This window comes from Mizuhopecten yessoensis, unplaced genomic scaffold (assembly GCF_002113885.1).
Source record: "Mizuhopecten yessoensis strain PY_sf001 unplaced genomic scaffold, ASM211388v2 scaffold2515, whole genome shotgun sequence".
Classification (NCBI taxonomy): Eukaryota; Metazoa; Mollusca; class Bivalvia; order Pectinida; family Pectinidae; genus Mizuhopecten; species Mizuhopecten yessoensis.
In genome coordinates, this window is record NW_018404584.1 from 83,824 (window position 1) to 106,162 (window position 22,339).

The 22,339-nt window shown below is 36.2% G+C and overlaps 1 protein-coding gene across 5 annotated transcripts in view; it reads left to right on the forward strand.

Annotated features, from left to right (window-relative positions):
* The window catches only part of LOC110446098 (MYCBP-associated protein-like), a 55,821-nt gene that overhangs the window by 10,843 nt on the left and 22,639 nt on the right, over nucleotides 1-22,339 (forward strand). For 3 of the 5 annotated variants that reach the window (XM_021491066.1, XM_021491068.1, XM_021491065.1), the window contains 9 exons: nucleotides 12,740-12,888; nucleotides 13,915-14,021; nucleotides 15,397-15,455; nucleotides 15,894-16,000; nucleotides 16,491-16,653; nucleotides 18,737-18,856; nucleotides 19,825-19,888; nucleotides 20,768-20,972; nucleotides 22,164-22,285. In XM_021491066.1, coding sequence (XP_021346741.1) covers nucleotides 12,740-12,888; nucleotides 13,915-14,021; nucleotides 15,397-15,455; nucleotides 15,894-16,000; nucleotides 16,491-16,653; nucleotides 18,737-18,856; nucleotides 19,825-19,888; nucleotides 20,768-20,972; nucleotides 22,164-22,285 — 1,096 coding nt within the window. Of the gene's footprint in view, nucleotides 1-10,197; nucleotides 11,360-12,739; nucleotides 12,889-13,914; nucleotides 14,022-15,396; nucleotides 15,456-15,893; nucleotides 16,001-16,490; nucleotides 16,654-18,736; nucleotides 18,857-19,824; nucleotides 19,889-20,767; nucleotides 20,973-22,163; nucleotides 22,286-22,339 lie in introns of those variants that run through there. The other 2 variants (XM_021491064.1, XM_021491067.1) reach the window with 2 other exon arrangements.

The window sequence follows — 22,339 nt, forward strand, 5'->3', positions numbered from 1 at the left end:
AAAAAAAACGTATTTATCAGTAAGTATGTAATAAATGACAATAAAACCTTTGAGTACAATCCTGACTTTCCTTAACTGATAGACTTAATAAAAAAAAACATGGTAATATTTTAAAAAACGGCTTGATAAAAAAGAAAATATTTTCATCACTTTGGAATATCTATTATCCTGTTTCTTTGGCCTTTATCTGGTAACCATATCTTTCTTAAAACAATTATCTTCCTACAATCAAGATTGTAATGCTGCGATGAAATTATCATGAAAGAGTTGTTTTACTTAAAATTAAATGTACATTAAATCTTTCAGGGCCTGAATCTTTCGTGAACAGTTGATATATGTATTGGCAATTATATTGCTGTATTCAGCATAGTTTCAGTAGAGTTTCAGCAGAGTTTCTGTAGAGTTTCAGCATAGTTTCAGTAGAGTAAAAGATTCATCTCTGACTCCATCAGAACCTCACTTACCTTATACTGTGTATTGACAATTATATTGCTGTATTCAGCATAGCTAGTTTCAGGATAGTTTCAGCAGAGTTTCAGGATAGTTTCAGCAGAGTTTCAGTAGAGTTTCAGCATAGTTTCAGCAGTTGAGTAAAAGATTCATCTCTCGCTCCATCAGAACATCACTTAACTTATACTGTGATGCTGATTCCTTTGGACATCTCGTAGTCCTTAGTCACAAATAAGCTGTCAAATTACAGTTTCAAAGACGACAATAATTGTAAATGGTCACATCGTCAATGTGGACCATACAGGCGTTACTCGAACTTCAGGTTACTATAGAAGAGCATGTCTTAATTTCCACTGTCATAAGGTCTGATTTACGATTTCCTCAATTTTCCTTGGGAATATATTTTCGGTGGCGCCATGAGTTTGTTTTATCATCGTGACCACCTACAAATATTGCGAGACTTAAACTGATTTAGAAATTATGCATCACCTGTGACACACCAGGTCTTAAAGTCTTGTTAGCTAATTTAAATTTGTGGAATGAAGATTTTAAAAGATTTCAAATTGAATTTGCATCATGGCTGTAAATATTTTCTTGTAACTTGTCCTTCATCAGTGTCATTTACAATACTGTTCTTCAGTCATTTTTATCATTCATTGTCATTTAATAAATCTCGGTTGAACAATTTCCTGAACGTATTTTGAAAGCTAACCAATGTTTGAAGGACAGGTCATTGGTGGGTTGATCCACTCTGCGATCTTGACCCTTTCACCCCTATGTAACTGTGGTAAACTCTTCCATGCATTGATCAGGGTGAGTCTATTATGGTCTAAAGTGGTTAAAGGGTCAAATACACACTGGATACTTAGACCTTTAAATTCTTGATGATTTTAGACGTTTGTCAAACAGAATTTGATGTTTACGGTAAGGTTTTGCTATTTATACAAATTATAATGTATTCAAGCGTGGAATATATAATTGTTTTGGATGTTGGGTATTCGTTCCCCCCGCCCCTAATAAAATGTCTGAAACTTGAATAAAATGCATTTGGGGAGGAAAGGAATTATAGGAGCGGTCAGCTGATAAAGATTTGTTGTACATGAAAAACAATAAAAAAAATCAGTGTCTGGGGAATGCTTGTGTGAATTAACTCATTCCCCCCTGAAAACACATTTGAACTCTTCCAATTCAAAGATTTGAATAGTTCATTACAAAATTTCAGGGATGAATGAGTTAACACTCAGCTAAGTTTCGATTGACATAGTATTTATTTGATAAGTCGGTCATATATCTTTGTAATATTATCAGTATTGCCTGTGTTTCTGTATAAACAGTTGTACACATTGGGTGCTGAGCTATAGATTTGTATCTTAATGTCAATAAAGAAATAGACAATTGATTTTCCCCTGTCAGATCTCCTTTGTTATGTCCCGATCAATAATGCACGTGTTCAAAATACTACAGGTACTGTTGACTTCAATCTTTTCAAACCTAAAAACATATATATAGTACCAGCCAGGCCAGGCCTACTTTACCTGGAGTAGGACGGTTCTATACAAACAGGTTTCTTAAAAGATGTTTTTTTTTATTTTTAGGTATTATTGTTATAACATGGATATATACAGGCCTTTTTCATGACCGAATAAATGTCAATTCCCCTCTAAAATTTTGGCATTACTTTCTTATTTTTCAATTAAAAAAAAAATCCCTACTTGTAACTAGAACTACCACATGAATATATATATATCTGTCTTGGTTCCATTTTGTTGTTATTTTCCGTCAGGTCCACGAAGGAGGGATTTATTGCATTTTCCCTGTGATCATGTTAATTGTCACTGCTGATATTTTACGACACGGTTTACAGGTAGCCCTGTTTATTGCATACAATATCATTACAGTCCCGACACAAATGCTTTTTGATAATTCTAATGTGTTTCCTGTAGTCAATTTGAAGTGTCTATAATGAACAGCGAGAAACAAAAACTATAGATGTCACCCACACCCCCATCTCGTACTCTTCCCCTGGCTCCGGCCTGCAACCCTCGCTGGACGGGTCATGCACCTACAGCGCATATTTTCCCCTGTTTCAAAAAGGGTACTTACTTTCCTTTCCTACATTAATCCCTGTAAAACAGGCATAACTTTATAGACAAATGTCAATAGACTTAATAATGACTGTATAGGATTTTTATGATATAAATGGAATTGTGATATAATATAAAGGGAAGTGTAATTTAAAGGGTCAAGTATGGTATAAAAGAAAATGTGACTTAAAGAGAAATGTAATACAAAGGGGAATATGATATTAAGAGAAACATAAGAAATATGATATGAAGAGAAATGTATTACAAAGATAATGTGCTCTAAAGAGAAATATGATATTAACCGAAGTGTTATATAAAGGGAAATTGTGATACAAAGCGTAATGTGATATTAAGAGAAATATGATATTAACCGAAGTGTGATATAAAGAGAAAATGTGATGCAAATCGTAATGTGATTTTTAAGGAAATGTACTAATATTTGCTGACAATGAGATACAATTTCAGTCCTAAGGTCATGAGTAAGTTTCTTGACCAATTTGTGTATGATCATAATAACTTTCTGAATGGTATTGAAACATCATGATATGATGATTACCTCCATAGGGGCAGAACTGAATAGCTCTGTTGTAAGAGGCGACTATAATGTTGAGCCTGAAGAATTGAGGTTTTTTTCCTATTAAAGAAACCAAACTTGATCTGCTGCCCGGGCCATAACACCTTTTGGGATCTATTTCTTTTCTTTTAAATCTCATGTTTCGGCAGTGTTTTGTTAGGCACTTGTCTATGATTCATAAGGCTGTTGTAATTATGATAGCGATAATTAAAGACTGTTTTTAAAAGATGACAAAACTCACAGAAATTTGAGATACATTTGTATATCAGTTTTAATTGTCCTGGTTTAACTTTTCTCATTTTACTGTTTCTTAGGCTTGCTAACCATTGAATGAGTTTGTTCTCTTACCCTGGACGTGTACGTGTATCCAGACTTTTCTCTGTGTAATAATAATTATCCTTGTCTGACACTCTAGCGTTGAGACGGGGGGATTCCCCTATTCATAACAATGGTATGACGTCACTTCAACAATACAATGATGTCACGTCAACAATCCATCAACGTCACTTCAACCCTGAATTAAGCATGTAACAGAACGTTATCATTACATTGTGTATATGATACACAATGGGAGAAAAGGGTAAGAGAAAAAGAATCATTCACCCCCTTGTGGGTGAGATAGGGGAATCTCAACCCTCAGCAAAGCCTTGTGTTTGGCAACTTAAGAATCTTTCCCCTCAGGTTGAAATTCCCCTTTCTCTTACCCTGGACAGGTGTATCTGCATTTTTACCGGTGTGAGATTTCCTTGTCTCATCCTAGGGTTGAGACGGGGGGGATTCCCCTATTCCTAACAATGGCATGACGTCACCTTAACAATACAATGACGTCACATCAACAATCCATCAACGTCACGTCAACCCTGAATTTAGCATGTAACGTTATCATTACATTGTGCATATGATACACAATGAAAGAACAGGGTAAGAGAAAAAGAATCATTCACCCCCTTGTGGGTGAGATAGGGGAATCTCAACCCTCGGCAAAGCCTTGTGTTTGGCAACTTAAGAATCTTCCCCCTCAGGTTGAGATCCCCCTATCTCACCCCCTTCAGGGTGAGAGATTCTATTAGTCTGACGCTCTAGGGTTGAGACGGGGGGATTACTCTATTCATAACAATTGTATGACATCACGTCAACAATACAATGACATCACTTTAGCCTGTAATGTAAACATTACATGATATATATGATACATAATTGGTGAACAAGGTAAGAGAAAAAGCAAAGCCTCGTGTTTGGCAACTTAAGATTAATCTTCTTCCTCGCGTTGAGATTCCCCTATCTCACCCCCTTCAGGGTGAGAGATTCTATTACTCTTTACTCGTCATCAAATTGATTTGAAATTAATTTGAAACACCAATGTTTTGTATTCACAAGTAGTTTATGTAAGTTCTTCGTGCCGTTCCAACAACAAATACAAAAACCTTAATATTGGGAGAACTAAGCTAAGCTAAGCTGTCTATGAATAATGAATGTGTGAAGGAAAGTCTATAGGTTGTGATTGACAGGTAGGCTATTTCATTCACCCCTGAAGACACATTTGAACTCTTCCAATTCAAAGGTTGGAATAGTTCATTATGAAATTTCAGGGGTGAATGAGTTAAGATACCTGTCTTTGTTTACAAGGATGATGTCACATAGCAACCAAGACAGGAATAATTAACACTGTCAATATCAAGTTATCGACAGAAAATTTGTGTGGAATATTGGCCACTGGATGTGAACATCTGATGTTACACTAGAATTGGATCGGGGTTAGACGATCATGTAAGCCAGTACAGCTTGACTATTTTCAAAAATTTTTAATGGAGGATTGCTTCATCGCTTCGTTTAGATGTTTTGTAGATGTGTTAAATCAATAAGGGTGCAGGGTCTTTTTCAGAAAAAAAGCTCTGATAAAAAAAAAGGAATTAAGTATATGCATTTGTTTTAAAGTCCTTAAATGGTTACTGGGAAGGTTTTATTTTAATCTAGGCAGATTTGTAGGTTCAGTGTAGAGGATATGTCAGTTTTAAGAGATATTCTTATGAAAGATATAGTCATTTCATCATGACTTGCTGTGTTTACATGTATAAATACTGGAGCAAATTTAATATTCTAGAAAGTTTCAAAAATATGTAGTACTGAAAACTCATTATGAGGTGGTTTCAGTTAAGTCGAGGATTAACAGAAACAGCTTCTGAGAGAAGGTTACAGAAAATTTTAAATTTTAAAAATCATTTATTTCAAGTTCCTGAAATATAATATTGTTATGTAAGAGAAATATTTCTTCAGCTTCATTTTCATGAATTTGACAGGTTAATTTAATCCATAAATGATGAAACAAATGGAATGAGAGACAAAATTAAATTCCATCACTTACATTTAATTTGTATTGCATCTTCCTGGTAATTATTATCTATTACAGTAATACGAATGAATTAACTAGCCAATCACATGTGATAAATACCTATAATTAGTAAATCTTTTAGCAATAACTTATATAGCTTGTTTTAATTCCGCGCATTTCTAGATATTTAAAATTATTTTGATTTAATTAAATTTTTCAATAATTTATTTTCTCAAATCTTTGACCTCAGGGGTCACTACAAGTAGGTATATATATAAGCTTTCTATTTACTTTCTTGTGATTGGTCCAATTTTGTTTTGTTGGTTTATGGCGCGACCTATGGTAAACTTGTGGAAAGTTGACTTAAACTGTTTATTTTGTGTTTCCCTGTTGACTAAGTGTAGAAACAGGATGGGAACCTCAAACAGTTTGCTCTACACGCATATTCAGGATTTGTATACATTACCCTCAGTTTTAAAATGTAAAGAAAGATGATTTTGTATAAGGATAGTGATTTTATTTCGTCTTAGAAGATTGATCAAGTTAATTGTCTTCATGAGAAAGATATTCATTCAACGTCTTGAAATATTTTTGGATTGATTGGGTGACCGTTTTGTTGGGAACTATAATGATGGATTATCAAATAGCTGTCTGACTTGGATTATATCTGTCTGAGAGTTTTGTGATTGCCTAGTTTGGATAAAGTGTTTGTGAAAATATTTCTGAATTACCTAAAGGATATATATATCCACCATGTCTTCGGATATTTCCAAGAGGAGATTATCACTACAAGTTGTTTCCACGCTGACACCTGTGTCACGATTGCCAAAAAATAACTCGGCACCACCTAGTGCTCTCAGACGACAGCATACGGTCCCGACGGTTGATCGGAAATTCACTTCATCAACTGGACAAATCGGGTCTGAGTACCGCCGAAAAAGTGCGAGTAGGTCTAAAGTGGACATATACATCTTTATTTTTTTATTTTTCAGATTATTTTTTTTAAGACAATTACAACAGGATTCTGTAACACCAGTTATGATGTATATTTTAACTGTCAGGGTTTTTGCCAACTGTTTTTGGATAGGGCCCCTGAGCAAGAATTGGGAAAATATCATCGGCATTTAGCTAAAATTGGGGAAATTATCATCAGTGTTCCCACATGTACAGGTCTGAGAAAATATTGTAAGTTTGGAAAAAATAAAACCTGCATTGTGATTTAATCAAATTGTTTTCTTCTAACAGTAAAATGTATAGCAATAAATAAACACATCAATTTTCAGTGTTTTAATGTATTCAATTTCATTATTTATGTATTTTGAATGCTGTACATGTAATGGGAAATGCTGGGTTGTTTTTTTCAATTGGGAACCAGGGTCTCTGTACCGGACCCTTTAAATACCTGGCAAAAACCCTGAGGCGGTACAATGAATCGGTGAAAATTGAAATTCCATTTCATATAATAGTCACCAACACTATAATCTATTCCAGAGATGGATTTAAGGCCATTATGAATTCAAAAAAATATATTTAGTTTAATGGCCATCTCAGATTGTTTAATTTGATGTTAGATCCCTATCAAAATTCAAAATGTAGATGAGAGAAAAAAAATGTTTAAATAGCCATCTCAAAATTTCTCTACAGATAAAATATCCCTGCAAATATACCCCCTCGTTGTAGGTTACAGGGTTAGTATTATATACATCAGAGGTAGCATACTCATATAAATTACTAGACTGTTGAACTATACAACAAAAAATCTTTATCCTCAATTCGTCAGGAAACTTTGAGTTAATATGCAAATGAGGTTCATTGAATTATAAAAATTAATGCAGGAATTTTTAATTTAATACTCCTGAGAGTTTCCCCTTTTGTGTGTTTTACATTTTATATGAATGCAAACGAACCATGTTGTTTGTCATGAATATTCATGAATGTCTTAAGTGTCAAAATATTTAAATGCGGTTTGGATATGTATTAATGACCCTGATATTTATTTTGCTGTTTACTTGGCTTTTTTACCATCTGTACTGCGGGCAAATCTGACAGAATGTGTCGGGATCCATCATGCTGGTCTTCTAATTTCAAAAGTCCACCTTTAAAAATTGCCAAACAGATATCTGTCTATATGGCAAAACTGACTAAAAGCTTGTTTTAAGTAGAAGTTTCAAAATAATTAGGAGGAGTTTTTTTGTCCTAGTAGACAGATAAAATAGATAATTGTCTATGTATGTTAAAATCAATGTTATATTTTATTTTTCTAACGTGAATTCCGTGTGGACTCACACAGATTCTGACAGTGTTAACTTAATACTTGCAAACTCTTCCTATTTTAGACCCTCAAATTTAGCATTTTCAACCAGTGAATTTGCTAAACTATTCCTATATTCTAACTTCTAATGATTTCATCTGAAAGAACAGCTCAAAAGATGCCATTTAAAAAACTGTTGTTTTCCCCCTAGGGTGTACATACACACATTTTATGTTTGTTTCTAATTCTGAGTATGCGTAATCTCCCCCATGGAAATTTTAAAAAGTTGGCAAAGTCCTCGACTGTTTGTCCCTGGGCCTGCCAAGCTGAGAGTCCTCGACTGTTTGTCCCTGGGCCTGCCAAGCTGAGAGTCCTCGACTGTTTGTCCCTAGGCCTGCCAAGCTGAGAGTCCTNNNNACTGTTTGTCCCTGGGCCTGCTAAGCTGAGAGTCCTCGACTGTTTGTCCCTGGGCCTGCCAAGCTGAGAGTCCTCCACTGTTTGTCCCTGGGCCTGCCAAGCTGAGAATCCTCGGCTGTTTGTCCCTGGGCCTGCCAAGCTGAGAATCCTCGACTGTTTGTCCCTGGGCCTGCTAAGCTGAGAGTCCGCGACTGTTTGTCCCTGGGCCTGCCAAGCTGAGAGTCCTCCACTGTTTGTCCCTGAGCCTGCCAAGCTGAGAGTCCTCGACTGTTCAGTAGAGTTGTCTACATTAAGTTCTACGACGTGTTGGGACAACTATTGGTATAGAGTATTGATTAGCTATAAGTGTTTTCTAAGAGAGAAAGAAGTCTGCCTGCTGTGATGATGTATTATAATACAATCAATTAGGTGTAGGTTTTCGTGCTATGGTAAATGATCAGAATTGTGTATAGGAAAAAAAAATTAAACATCTGAATGAATCAGATTCTATATTTTCTATCATTTAAAGCTGTCAAAAGACGACTTGATTTAAATATCAAACTGCTACTGTGTCTTCTAATTTGGATGTCCGAACCAATAAGTAAAAGTCACTAAAATCAATCATTATTTGCTAAAAGTAAAAAGGTGCCTTTAGCAACTTTTGCTAAAAGAATATTTGGTTTAGAGTGAGCACACTAGGCTGTATGTCACCATAATCCTTTCACCCCTGTGTAACTTCAGTAGACTCTACCATGCATTGATACGGATGAGTCCGGATCCATTATGGTCTATAGTGGTGAAAAAGGGTTAAGGACCACTTCAAAAAACTAACTTACCAATATGCATCATCAAAACATTTTTCCGAGCATTGCCATTGCAAAACCCTTTCACCCCTATGTAACTTCAGTAGACTCTACCATGCATTGATCTGGACGAGTCCATTATGGTCTACAGTGGTGAAAGGGTTAACTACAGGAACTGTAGCTCTAGGTCTGATTGATTTTATTTCATTTTGAAATTTTATAACACCATATGGTCTGATAATTAATGTAAAAAAAGTTGTTGGTTTTTTTTGGGTTTTTTTAAAAATCAAATCCACCAGACCAGGGGCTGTGGTTCAAATAGCTAGCTGGCTATTGCTTTGATAAATCATTTCTGAAAAGAAAATTTCTTTTATGAAAAAAAAGAATAAAGATGAAATCAACGAAAAATTTCTAAAACAGTGTTCTTAATTGAAACTTGAAATTGAGACATATGTAGTTGTGTAAAACAGTTAGATTTGTTACGAATGATTCACATCATATATATACATTAATTATTAATTATAATATATATCTACCCTGTACCGTAGTAATTTTAAGGGAGATAACTTAATCACAAATCACTGGGCTGATAACATGTCACTTAGTTAACAGGTCTACTTACATTTCTGTTTACAGTGAAACGGTAATAACACCCCGTCACTCAAACGACTAATCACATCAGAGACATTCTCATGAACCGTAATGTTGGGAAGAATTGATATGAAAACACGAAGATTTAATTTAATCTACAGCCCAAGATTAAGTACAGTTCAATTTGACACATATATCTGTAGTAATTGCAAATGTCTATTCAAGATAAATCCAGACCATCTTATCACTTTTTTAGTTCATAGAATAATTTGTTTCCATCCAAATTTGTGGAAATCTCCCGTATTTTATTGCTTTTTTGTTGTTGCCCCATGTATCCTCATTTCCTATTGACAGCTATACAATTATAATGGATAGTTGGATAAATTCTTGATCACCAATAGCTTAAATGTCATGCTTAACATCCTCAACTTAACGCTGTGTTGACCAAATCATCAAAATTATTCCTTAAGTTTTAATGGAAAAAAGGCTGAACATGTATTGGATATTTTATGGACGGTTTTCAATTTTCATGTTATGAGAAATAAATTCAGAGCTATATGAATAAATATTTTTTTTTTTTTTTTTTTTAAATCTCAGTATTTTACCTATTAAGTTGACCATGCTTTTTTGATTTGTGATGAGATGCACGGCGAGTTTATTATAGCGTGTGTATAGAACCAGGGAGTATTGTGTTTAGTGGGATACCTGTAGAAATATCTGGCATTCACTTTCGCCCTCCAATACAACACTGAGCTCATTGCCTAGCTCATTTTATTTGTATTGATCTTTGCTGTCAATTCGGTATCATTACACTTGACGTCTCTTCGAGTTATCAAAAGACATCAGACATTTGGCAGTGTTTCTCCTGCTTGAAGACACCTTGTATACATTTCGATTTTGATTTGGAAACGAGGTTTTCATTTTGACAAATGGTGATCGTTGCGGTCAGGAATTTTGAATTGTTTTGTGTTTTTGTTGAATCACATTTAAAAATCGAATGATTTTACCATTTTCTGTGTGAAGATCTGGGATAAGTTGCATTCATTTGGTTTCTCATGTGCTGTAACTTTGCATACGGAATTTACTGAAAGTCAGTCATTTGTGAAAATTATCATTTTGAACTCCGAGACAGTGTTGCTGGGGTAAACATGATGTGCACTGTTCGACCTTTCGTAAACTAGACAGACCGCAGACAGTTTTTCTCAACTTGGATACATCAACATTTGGGCTGAGAACTGCCAATTCATAGTCTCGTAATTCTGTGTTTCTGAATTCAAGTTTTTCTTCGTTTTGAAGACTTCATCTAGCTGTTCAACTTGACAGGGGATGGCTCAGTTGCATCATCTGCTGAAAGAAAACAAGATTTGACTAGAAAACAAATCACAATTTCAGGCCTTGGATTTAACTTTAGAAACAATTTTGTGTTGTTACAGGGATGACAATAATTCTCTGGGAACATTTTTTGATAGAAAAAAAAAAGAATAAGTTGAGATTTGTTGATGGGACAGCTTCACTTATGAATAGGAGCAATCAAGTGTTGTTTGCTTAAAGTACATTGATTCGTGTTTGGAAGGAAGTATTATTGACAAAACGTTTGAATTTCAATTTGATTCTTGCTCGGCAGAACCTTGGAGTAAACCATCAGACTCTTGTTTTTCGTCAATGAAAGTCAATATTTCATATTTCTGTTTGTATACTGTGCTGTTCAAAGCTTAAATTCAACCAGCTGGACAATGGGCAAGGAGGACCAGGCTGGTCAGTCTCGCGACAGGAGGCCAAGCCGTGACCGTGAGCACCATGGTTCACAAGGTCACCAGGGGTCAAAGACCCACCATGGTCACCATAGAGACCGGCGAATGTCTGTCGCATCACAGAGTGGACGTAGGTTTATTTGTTAGACTTGCTTTAGTCCTGTTCTTTATTAGGGGTGGGTAACGCAAGGCTGTATTGTTTTGTGTTTTTGTTGAATCACATTTAAAAATTGAATGATTTTATCATTTGTTGTAAACAATTTTCTTACTGTAGCATAGACTCCCTCAATCATTTTGACCAAAATTTACCAATCTCCCTCGAAACTCCCTCATTTAAGTCCAAACTCACACAATCTCAAAATCTACATCCTGTGGTCAAATGATCTCCTAGTTACTGCAGATTGTGTGTAATTATCATAACAGATGTGTCTGAATCAGATGAATGTTTTTTGGAGTCATTTTGATAGACATAAATGATAAAAAGGGAATGATAAATTCAGCAAAGCTGTTCCAGTCACGTTTCACATACTTTCTCGCTGACAGTGGAAATGAGGAATGAGGGAGATCTCCTTCAATGGAGGTTTCGGAGGTTCACACCTATGCTATGTAGCGTTTGGAGAATATTGCAGAACGTCACAGTATATTAGTGTATCAGTATATTAATATATTGTATTCCTAGAAATTCTATGTATGTTTTAAGTTTATAAGAAAATTACAAAAAAAGGAACATCACTTCGATTTAAGCTTCAGTTATAACTGAAGTTTTTTTATATAGTGTTAACATCAAGCATTTGTTTAATTTAGGAATATTGATTCAAACTTATTTTAAACTCTACTGCTGTAAAATAAACTCAATTAACTGGTTATAATTATTCGACCCTAAAATTTCATAATGAACTATTCCAACATTTGAATTGGAAAAGTTCAATTGTGTCTACTGTTTTAACTTACGGTAAGTTGGATAATCTGTGAAAACAGGAATTGAATAATTATCTAATTCTTCTGAAATGGTGGTTCGGGTGGCACAGTGGATAGCGCACTTGCCTCTTACCAAGGCGTCCGGGGTTCGATTCCCAGATCGGACGTGAAAGGGTATGAGGTCACCTGCCCGATCACGTGGGTTTTCTCCGGGTACCCCCGGTTTCCTCCCACATTAAAACCCTGTGTGCGGTATCATACGGACCAACGACAGTGATTAATATAAGTTGAACTAACTTGTTTCATAACTGTTGTAAAATGAATAAAGGTTAAATTATATATAATTCTTCTTATTGTTTTCAATCTTTTTCAAAGGATTTCTTTAACTCATTTACCCTGAAGATGCATTTGAACTGACTTCCAATTCAAAGGTTGGAATAGTTCATTACAAAATTTCAGGGGTGGATGAGTTAAAACTGCTCATTCTTTTCAGGAGTACCATAGTACATCTAATATTTAGATTGAAACTTTTCTGCATTTGCTAATGTTCATTTAAACATCTGTTTGATATGTATAACCTTTGACCTTTCAGACAAGTTGAAGGGTAAGACGAAGCCAGGGGGCACGCCTGAGAAGTCTGGGACCCCATCTGCTGAGGAGGAGGCTCAGAGTCCGTACCGTAATGTCATCTGGAATGAGGATATCGAGAAGCTACAGATCAAGGAGGAGGATCTCAAGCAGGTAACATAAAAATATAGGTCATACTAGGTCAAAAACTAGGTCATGTTAGGTCAAAAACTAGGTCATGTTAGGTCAAAAACTAGGTCATCCATGGTAAAAGGTTACAAAAAACTAGGTCATGTTAGGGCAAAAACTAGGTCATGTTAGGGCAAAAACTAGGTCGTGAATGGTTGCAAAAAACTAGGTCATGTTAGGTCATAAACTAGAACGTTAGGTAGAAACCTAGGTCATGTTTGGTAAAAGGTAACATAAAAACTAGGTCATGTTAGGTTAAAAACTACAAAGTCATGATATTACTGTATTTACCCCCCAATAAGCCCAGGGGGCAAACACATAACTTCTGACTCAAAGTAGGGGAGTGGACTTTTTATAGGATAATGCATTTGTTTGTATTTCTTCTGAACTGCAATTGATATTGGTGGGCTAATTAGCAGACATGGGCATATTGCTAGAAAATATTATTTTTAAAGTTGAAAAAATTTATGTTGTCAGTTTCAAATGAGGTCATGTAGTGTCAAAAACTTTATAACGTGTTGAAAAATGCATAGTGTTGTCATTATACACGTTTTTAAATTAATCACTCTGAAGGGATTTTAAAACCTGAAAATCAAGAAATTTTGAATACACTTTTATAGGCAGTTAATAATCACTGTGTCTCTGTCCTGTGGGTGATTTTCTGTGGTTACTTTATGGCCACTGAATTATCTGAACATTTGACAACTGAAGAATTTCCCCATTGTTAATCAAAGGTGAAAATACTGATTTTTCCAAGAGTTGACCCACAGGGGCAAGGCACAGACTACCCCCCACCCCCTATATGCGTATATAATGTCACTATACAAGCATATAGGGGGCAGGGGTTAGTCTGTGTTTTATTTGCCCTTGTGAGTTGACCCAAAATTTTGGAAGAAAAGCAGAGTCTAAGAAAAAAAGAAACAGCCTGGTAGGAAGGACAGATTAAAAAACACAGCTACTATACAAAGTGTTCTTTATGTTGTTGAATTGATGAATTGTCTCCCCTTACAGGTCCATGAGCAGAAGCAGCGGTCTCCAGGTGCAGGTCAAAAGGTCAACAAGGTCACGGTGCGTAAGCTGAAGCCGGCCTCGGAATGGAACAAACCTAAGCCTAAAGTGTACGTGTTTACGAGAAAACTTGTTATACTGCCACAATGTGTCAGTGGATGTTTTTTGGCATTATAAAGGGGTTTGGTGACTTGATAGAGTAAATGTTAATGAATGAAACGAGTACCTTCAAATTGATACATGATAGCAAAATTATATAACAGGTTTTATTGTAGAGAAGCATGCAATATCCAGCAATACATACTCCAAACTTCTCATCAATTAGTGTCATAGTGATGGACTGTCATGGTCGATTACAATCGAACATCAATCAGTTTACCCTTTCCGATTATCGATTACAAATTCCATAAAAAAAATATTGGTTCATTATTGAAGTCTATCAAATGGATACAATACATTGGAATAACTTGTTTTTATGATTTTTTTAAATTCATGATTGACAAAACTGCATAAAACCCCATTCATTATAAAAGAATGAAACCTAATGTATCCTTTACAACGATGTCTATTGATGTAGCAGTAAGACTTCTCACTTTATTTGGGTAGCCAGTCCCATTAAAATATAAACCGGTTATGCAATCGATCATCCACCGGTTTACAACTTCCAGATACAAACTGATTATCGGTTATGAATTTTAACAGATTGCCCATCACAAGTGTGTTGGGATATTTTATAACATGTCACAGGAGCAGTAACTTTCTACTTCAAATCCACGTGACATTGATCCGATATGTCTAGAGCCCAGTATAGGTGACACCCCTGAACATCACATTGCAGGATTTGCAATACATTTGTATTTCACTTCTAGTCACTCTTCGTATACTCCGGGGAATACTGGCTGCAGTTTACTTTTGCCAATTATTTGTCCTCCGTAATGAGGGCAAATTTACCACTGTAGACCATAATGGACTCATCCAGATGAATGCATGATTGATTGAGTGAGGGTTGACAGCTATGGCAAAGTTAAGGGGCTTGAGGCAAAGAATTAATGCCTTAGAGAAAGGGAGATAACTTTAACCTTTGATTACATAATATGGTGGATTTGATTTAAAAAAAAACCCAAAAAAACAAAAAAAACTTTTTTTACATTAATTATCAGACCATATGGTGTTATAAAATTTCAAAATAAAATAAAATCAATCAGACCTAGAGCTACAGTTCCTGTAGTTAACCCTTTTTACCACTGTAGACCATAATGGACTCGTCCATATCAATGCATGGTAGAGTCTACTCAAGTTACCAAGGTGAAAGGGTTAAAGCAGTTATTGGTAAATACGATAATGTTTCATGTTAATTCATTGTGAAGAATAAAAATTTACACTGCTCGATCGGATTTTACTAGCAAAGAATGTGTTCAGAATCATTATTTTTTAAGACTTTACAAGGATTCCTGGTTTAATGGTTGTTTGTCAATCTTTCTCCAGGGTGACCGTGGCCAGACCAGCCCCACCAGATGCTCCTCTCAAACCAACAGATGTGTCTGGTGAGTGGCCCATTCTTCATGGGTATAGGAACAGGAATTTTATAAATTTTAAAACAAAACTTCTTTGAAATAATTTTGTGTTAAACAGAAAAAGAGAAAGGGCAGAGGGAACAATAAAACAAAGAAAAGAAATTGTTGAAAAGGTTGATTAGATTGAAAAAAAAATGAAAAAATTAGGCAATGAAATTCCATTTCATTGATCATTATAGATTTATTTGGTAAAACATTGCATCAATGCATAAAAATCCATCACATGGACAATACAATACATGTTTTACCGGGATAACACAGTAAAGTCACAGACTTATTTCCACTGTTTTATGGCAGCAACATTTTAAAAATAAATGAATTTTAGCATTTTTTGCGATTTTCATTTTTGAATACCTGGTATTTAATAATGTTTTCAAGATGTCATTTAATTTTCATTTTTTATTTAAGGCTTTGCTGGTCCTAGATACGACGAATACGGGAATGTTATTCCACATAGTATTCTTGGAAATTACGATGACTTCCACAAAGAGGCTGTAGACAGAGGCGACCTTTTGGTTAGTTTTGTGGAGAAGATCTGTGATTTTCCTATATCGTCTTATAATTAACACATAGGCATGTGCATTTTAAATAGAAATTGATTGCAGCATTTTCACAAATATAGGAAGATATGTTTATTTTTTTCTGTCATAGAACCAGATTGCTTTAAATCTAAAAGGTAAACAGGTAGAAATTTAAACCTAAATTAAAACGAATTGCTTGACCAACAAGTTTCACAATTTTGTTTGTATGGGGATGTGCCACTAACTTGTAACCAAATTCAAGTGCAGAGTTTTAACCCCTTCACCACTATATACCATTATGGACTTACCCAGATCAATGTATGGTAGTGTTTATTTAAGTTACATAGGGGATAAAGGGTTAATAAAATCTTCAGTTTTAAAAATGATTTAAAGTATGAAGGACATTTGAGAAATAGGATAAACTCTGGGAAGCTAATAATAGTTTGTATTCATGTTTTTCACATCAGCGGTCTTCTGTTAACAGGACTTACCGGCCCCTAGGGATCCAGGGTTCCAAACCTCCACACCTACAGTGAAATATGAGCGAAAGAAAAGGGTTAGCCCAACACACGCTAACGAGAGCAAAGCACTTGATAACTGGCAACAGAAGATGCGTGAAAGAAAAAAACAGCAGGGATACATCTCAAGTAAGGATTACTCCCCTTGGCTGAGGAATGATTACCTCCCCTTGGCTGAGGAATGATTACCTCCCCTTGGCTAAGGAATGATTAATTCCCCTTGGCTGAGGAACGATTACCTCCCCTTCGCTGAGGAATGATTACCTCCCCTTGGCTAAGGAATGCTTAATTCCCCTTGGCTGAGGAACGATTACCTCCCCTTGGCTAAGGAATGATAATCTCACTTACCTCAGGAAAGCTAATATTCCTTTATGAGTGATGATTATCTTTCTCTTATCTATTGATGGATTTTAAGACTCTTTCAGGTTTGTGTAGCATAGTGAAATTCAACCCTAGGGGTTTTGGCAAATTTGGCATTCTCCTGTTCTACACCCCTGGGCATGAAAGAGTATTTTTCTCTTTCCAGCTGCCAGAATAAGCTCAGAAACCATGAAAAGGTGTTTGGATTGGGTACCATTTTGGACTGGGTACCATTTTAGAAAGATCAATTTTTTCCTCTAAGCTTTTTTGACAAAAACAAATCTATCAGCGAGACTTAGCACAGCCCATATTATACTAAACAGAGTTTGCGCAGATTTTTTTTCCATCTTTCTAACATGTTAGGTGAATATATCTTAAAAGGTTTTAATTTCATCTTGTTGCCTTTTCCGCATTGCGGCATCAGAGTTTTCCATAATTCGTGACTTCACATCATTGTTGAGCCATTGTGACGTCACATCAAGTGAATTTGGCAAAGCCTCGGGTTTAACAAAATTTGAAAATTCCTATCCTACACCCCTGGGCATGAAAGAGTCCTATACTCTTACACCCCTTTCTTACAGCTGGACAGCTCTATCACACATGGAAATGAGAGAAAATCTGTTCTCTCCTTATGTAATCAAAGGTTAAAGTTATCTCCCTTTCTCTAAGGAATTAATCCTTTGGCTCAAGCCCCTTAACCTTGCCAGAGCTGTCAACCCTCACTCATTAGGAGGGAGATGACCAAAATTGTTAACTCCCTCTAAACTACCTCATTCAAATCCAAACTGATACAAACTAAAAATCTACATCCTGTGATCAAATGATCTCCTAGATACCTCAGGGTGTGTGTAATCATCATAACAGGTGTGTCTGATTTAAATGAATGCTTTTTAGCTCACCTGCCCGAAGGGCAAGTGAGCTTATGTTATGGTGCGGCGTCCGGCGTCAACCTTTTACTTTAAACAACTTCTTCTCAATAACATAAATGCCCAGGGTACTGATATTAGGCCTGTAGCATGCTGGGATGAAGGGCTACCAAGTTTGTTAAAATGTTTGACCTTGACCAACTTTCAAGGTCACTGGGGTCAGATGTCTTAAAATCTTCAAACAACTTCTCAATAACCAAAAGGCCCATGCAGGGTACTGAAATTAGATGAATCAAACACTGATATTCTGCCTGTAGCTGTATTTTAGTCCACTTTTAAGATTACAAGTGTGAGATTAATACCAGGTGAGTGATGCAGGCCCATTGGGCCTCTTGTTGGAATTGTTTTGATGCATTAAAATGGAAAGATAAATTGAGCAAAGCAGTTCAGTCCGAAATGAGGAATGAGGCAGATCTGCCTCATAGGAAGTTTCAGAGGTTGACACCTATGGGCTTGCAGACGTCAAATCAAAGGATGAGAAATATGTTTTTCACATTTCTCAGAATATTATCGTGTCTGAACATTCAAATGCTCTATCTAAGGAGTGATTATCTCCCTTTATTTTATTTTCTCTCTTTTTCTCAATCTTATATCATCACCTTTGACTTAATTCATGGAAATTCATTTTTTTCATCTATGTTATCATTATCTCTCCTGATTTAAGTCTTAATTATTTTTCCTAATAGCATTTTGTTTCTGAGAAAATATTTACTCTCCTAATGTAATAAATACTTCGTTACCTAGGCATCCACGGTTAACGTAATGTCATTCAAATTCAACAACAAGTTACAGCAAAGATAACATCACTATTAAGTTTAATAGTTATCTTATTATGGACAGCTGGCAAGCTGTAAAACTGAGTATCATGAATTCTTTACATTTTAAAATAAAACTCAATATTTTCGTGGTTTTTTATTTATTTTCAGACCTGCTGCGAAAGAATCCAGAGGATCTTGCAATGAACGCAGCAGACAATTATCGTAAAATCCAGGAGGAGAGGTATATCATTGACCGGACGATCCCCGCCCTGGACTACGGCAAAGGCTGTAAGTATGGGGCCCTGTGTGTATAAATCATTGTGTCCCATAGTGGACTTCAACCCAGAAATGTTTAAAAGCTTACAAATATTTCTTCAGATATATAAAAAAATATGCACCTTGATCACCCAGAATTTTCTAATAGCTGAACTTTACTTCAAGATCACTGGAGGTAATTTCAGAATGTGTTAACAAAAAAAACAACCTAAAACTATAACTTATAATGATAACTCCTAATAATCTAATCTTGCTTGTAACAAGCATTTTCATTGACTTAAAAATTAATGTTATCAGCCCATAACGTAAAAAAAATGACGTCACCGTTTGTAACGTCGCTTTTGATTGGCTGATACAGCAGCGCAATAATTTCTAAAAGAAAAGAGTCCATCAATAAAAGTGGATTTCCACAGGGATTGTGTAAAGTAGATTAAATTAAAAGGATTAACATGAATATATTTTTCATGTTATGGAGCTATAATACAAAAAAACGGAGTGTACTCACATCATAAACCGCAAGAGTACACTCCGTTTTTTTGTGTTATATCTCCATAACATGAAAAATATATTCAAGTTAATCCTTAAATAACTAATAACCAGGGAATTGAAAGCCAGGTGGTATCTAACAATTACGCTGTGGCAAAGTGGTTTAGGCGTCTGGCATTCTGCTACCACTAGCCCTCCATCACTGGGTCGCGGGTTCCCGGCCTGTGTGGGGCAGTTGCCAGGTACTGGCCATAGGTTGTGGTTTTTCTCTGGGAACTCCGCCTTTCTTCCACCACCCAAACCTGGCACATCCTTAACCATTTCACCCCTATGTAACTTTAGTAGACTCTACCATGCATTGTTCTTTATGAGTCCATGGTGGTCTACAGTGGTGAAAGGGTTAAATGACCATAAGCTGTTAATAGGACGTAAAACACAAACCAAACCAAAATTTAACAATAACATTAACACATTGGTTTTGCTGTTTATTTTAGATCGAGTGGGTAGTGAGTTTTGGAAGCAACAGGAACGTTTCGGAGATGACATATCTGGTATACAGTAAGTAATGGTCCCTTGCCATCCCCGATATCCAGGGGTCTCGTTCACATTTGCTCTCTGCACCCCTGGAATATGTCAAAGCAAAATCAAAGGCTCAGTGTGCGCCACCTTGTTGATGAGACAAGGAGACTAGTTCGATCCTTNCGCCACCGTGTGGATGAGACAAGAAGACTAGTTTGATCCTTTGATATACATCAAAAGAATATCGCGGTCACGTAACTAGCTAACGGTAAACAATAACAGGCTTTGAAGTCGGGCGTCTTTCCTTTGTAATCTTCAAAGGACAGGTATCAGCCTAGTGATTGGTCAGTTTTTTTTACCTGAGACCAATCAAACAGCTATCTTTGTGCCTTCAATTTTGCCATGACATATTCCAGGGGTATTGAGAGTGTAAGTGAGCGTAAGTGAGCGAGTGAGCGTAAGTGAGCGTAAGTGAGCGGTAAGTGAGTGTTAGTGAGCGTAAGTGAGCGTAAGCCCTGGATATCGAGGATGGTCCCTTGCATGATTTAAGAGGTTTTGCTTTCAGTAAAGTATGGCAAGGGAGATAATCCATAACTGAAATTTGGTATATATATTCAAAAATTCTACAGAAAAAACTAAAAAATCTGATTTTCAACTAAACTTATAAATAAATGTTAAATTTAACAATAGCAAACATCACTGTGAGGGATATTCTTGATACAAGACTTTACTTTGTGACAAGCTTTTGACAAAAAATTTCAAAATTATAAAATTTTGCCTTTCTGCCATTAGCTTTACCAATGAAAGTCGTAAGTTTCAAGCAGACATAATGATCTGTCAGCACAAAGTTAACCCCCGTTGTCATGAATGTGGACATTTTCATCATAACCTTGACCCTTGACATTCGTTTATTTTTAGTATGACGTTGACCCAGTCAGAGCGAGGCTACCCCCAACCTATAGAACATGTTGGGATTCCCCAGGGTGTGAGGAACGAGAAGGGCTGGTACTGGTCCCCTAACCACACGGCTCCGGTCCACTACCCTTGGCACAAGGCCCAGTACCTGGCTGAGAGGAAGAGTCAGCTACAACCAATTATAGATGAACTGGACCCTCACCGCCCTGTAAGTCATCAAACACCAGCCTCTCTATCGTCTTTCTTCTGTCTTTACCTCCTATATTTCCATCCCAGGACACTCCCAAACCTGTAAGTATTTGTCCAGACATTCTCTCTGTCCTTCCATCTTCTCTCATTTTCAGTCCCCTGAATCTCCCCAAACCTGTTAATATTTGTCCTGAAACAGTCTCTTCTTCGTCTTTTCTCTGTCTTTCCATCTTCTCTCATTTTCAGTCCCCTGAATCTCCCCAAACCTGTAGGAATTTGCCATCATACATTATCTCTTTCCCTCATTTTCCTTCTGTCCTTTCCTCCTTCCCTCTCCTGGATCCTTACAAACCTGTAGGAATTTGTCATCATACATCCCCTCTTTTCCTTTTCTATTCTCCCATTTCATTCCTCTTCATTCTCTCAATCCCTGTCCCCTTTTCCATTTATCCTTCTCTCTGCTTTAAGAATCCCTTTTTCGTTTTCTCTTGTTCTGTCCTTCACTTTCTCACCACTACCTTTTCCCTTGTCTTCCTTTCTTCTGGACTAAATTCACTTTTACTCTACAGCCTTATGTCAGTGTGCTAACTTGCACATACCCCTAAATTAGATCTGTAGAAACATTTTTTTTATTTGCTATAAACTTAAGTATATTAGTGGTGATCTTTTTTTATTTTATTGGTTTTCAAGGCTTAACTCCTCCACCCCTCAAGTCACATTTGAACCTTACCAAATCAATGACAGGGCAAGTCCAGTTTAGATATGTAAGGGGGGAAAGAGTTTAATATGTGCTGAAAAAGTATGTTTACATTAAATAGACTGTCTTTGTTTATATTTATCACTTTGTGTAAGCACTTAATACATTTGAGATGTAACAAGGCATTTGATTGGTCAATCAAAATAATTTGCGACAGTACTAGTGTAACCACGATATATTGTCTGCAAATTTCTCATCTGGATATGAAACCCGGATGCCGATTGTTAAAGACGATGACCCTGATTGACCCTGAAATGTCATGCAATTGATTATTCATGACGTCACGAACAATAGCCTGACCTCGAAAAGTCAATGTGATATTACACATCACTTTGAATATTCCGGACGTCACCAGTAAAACTAAATTTGCAACACTAATATCACAATATACCGCCGCATTTAATCTCAAAATACAGTAGGTTTATTCCCTAATTTTCATTTTTCTGGTAACAGGAGTTTGACAGCCTTGAGGTTGTCGGAACAAACCAACCTCAAATAAAACCAGAGCGTGAAGTCACGGAGCTCGAGTTTACAGACATCCTGGAAAAGTTCCCTGAGGAAGATGAGGAAAACCTGTAAGTTGGAGTTCTCTCGTTCTATCTGGACCTGTGATATTCCAGAAAGAAATC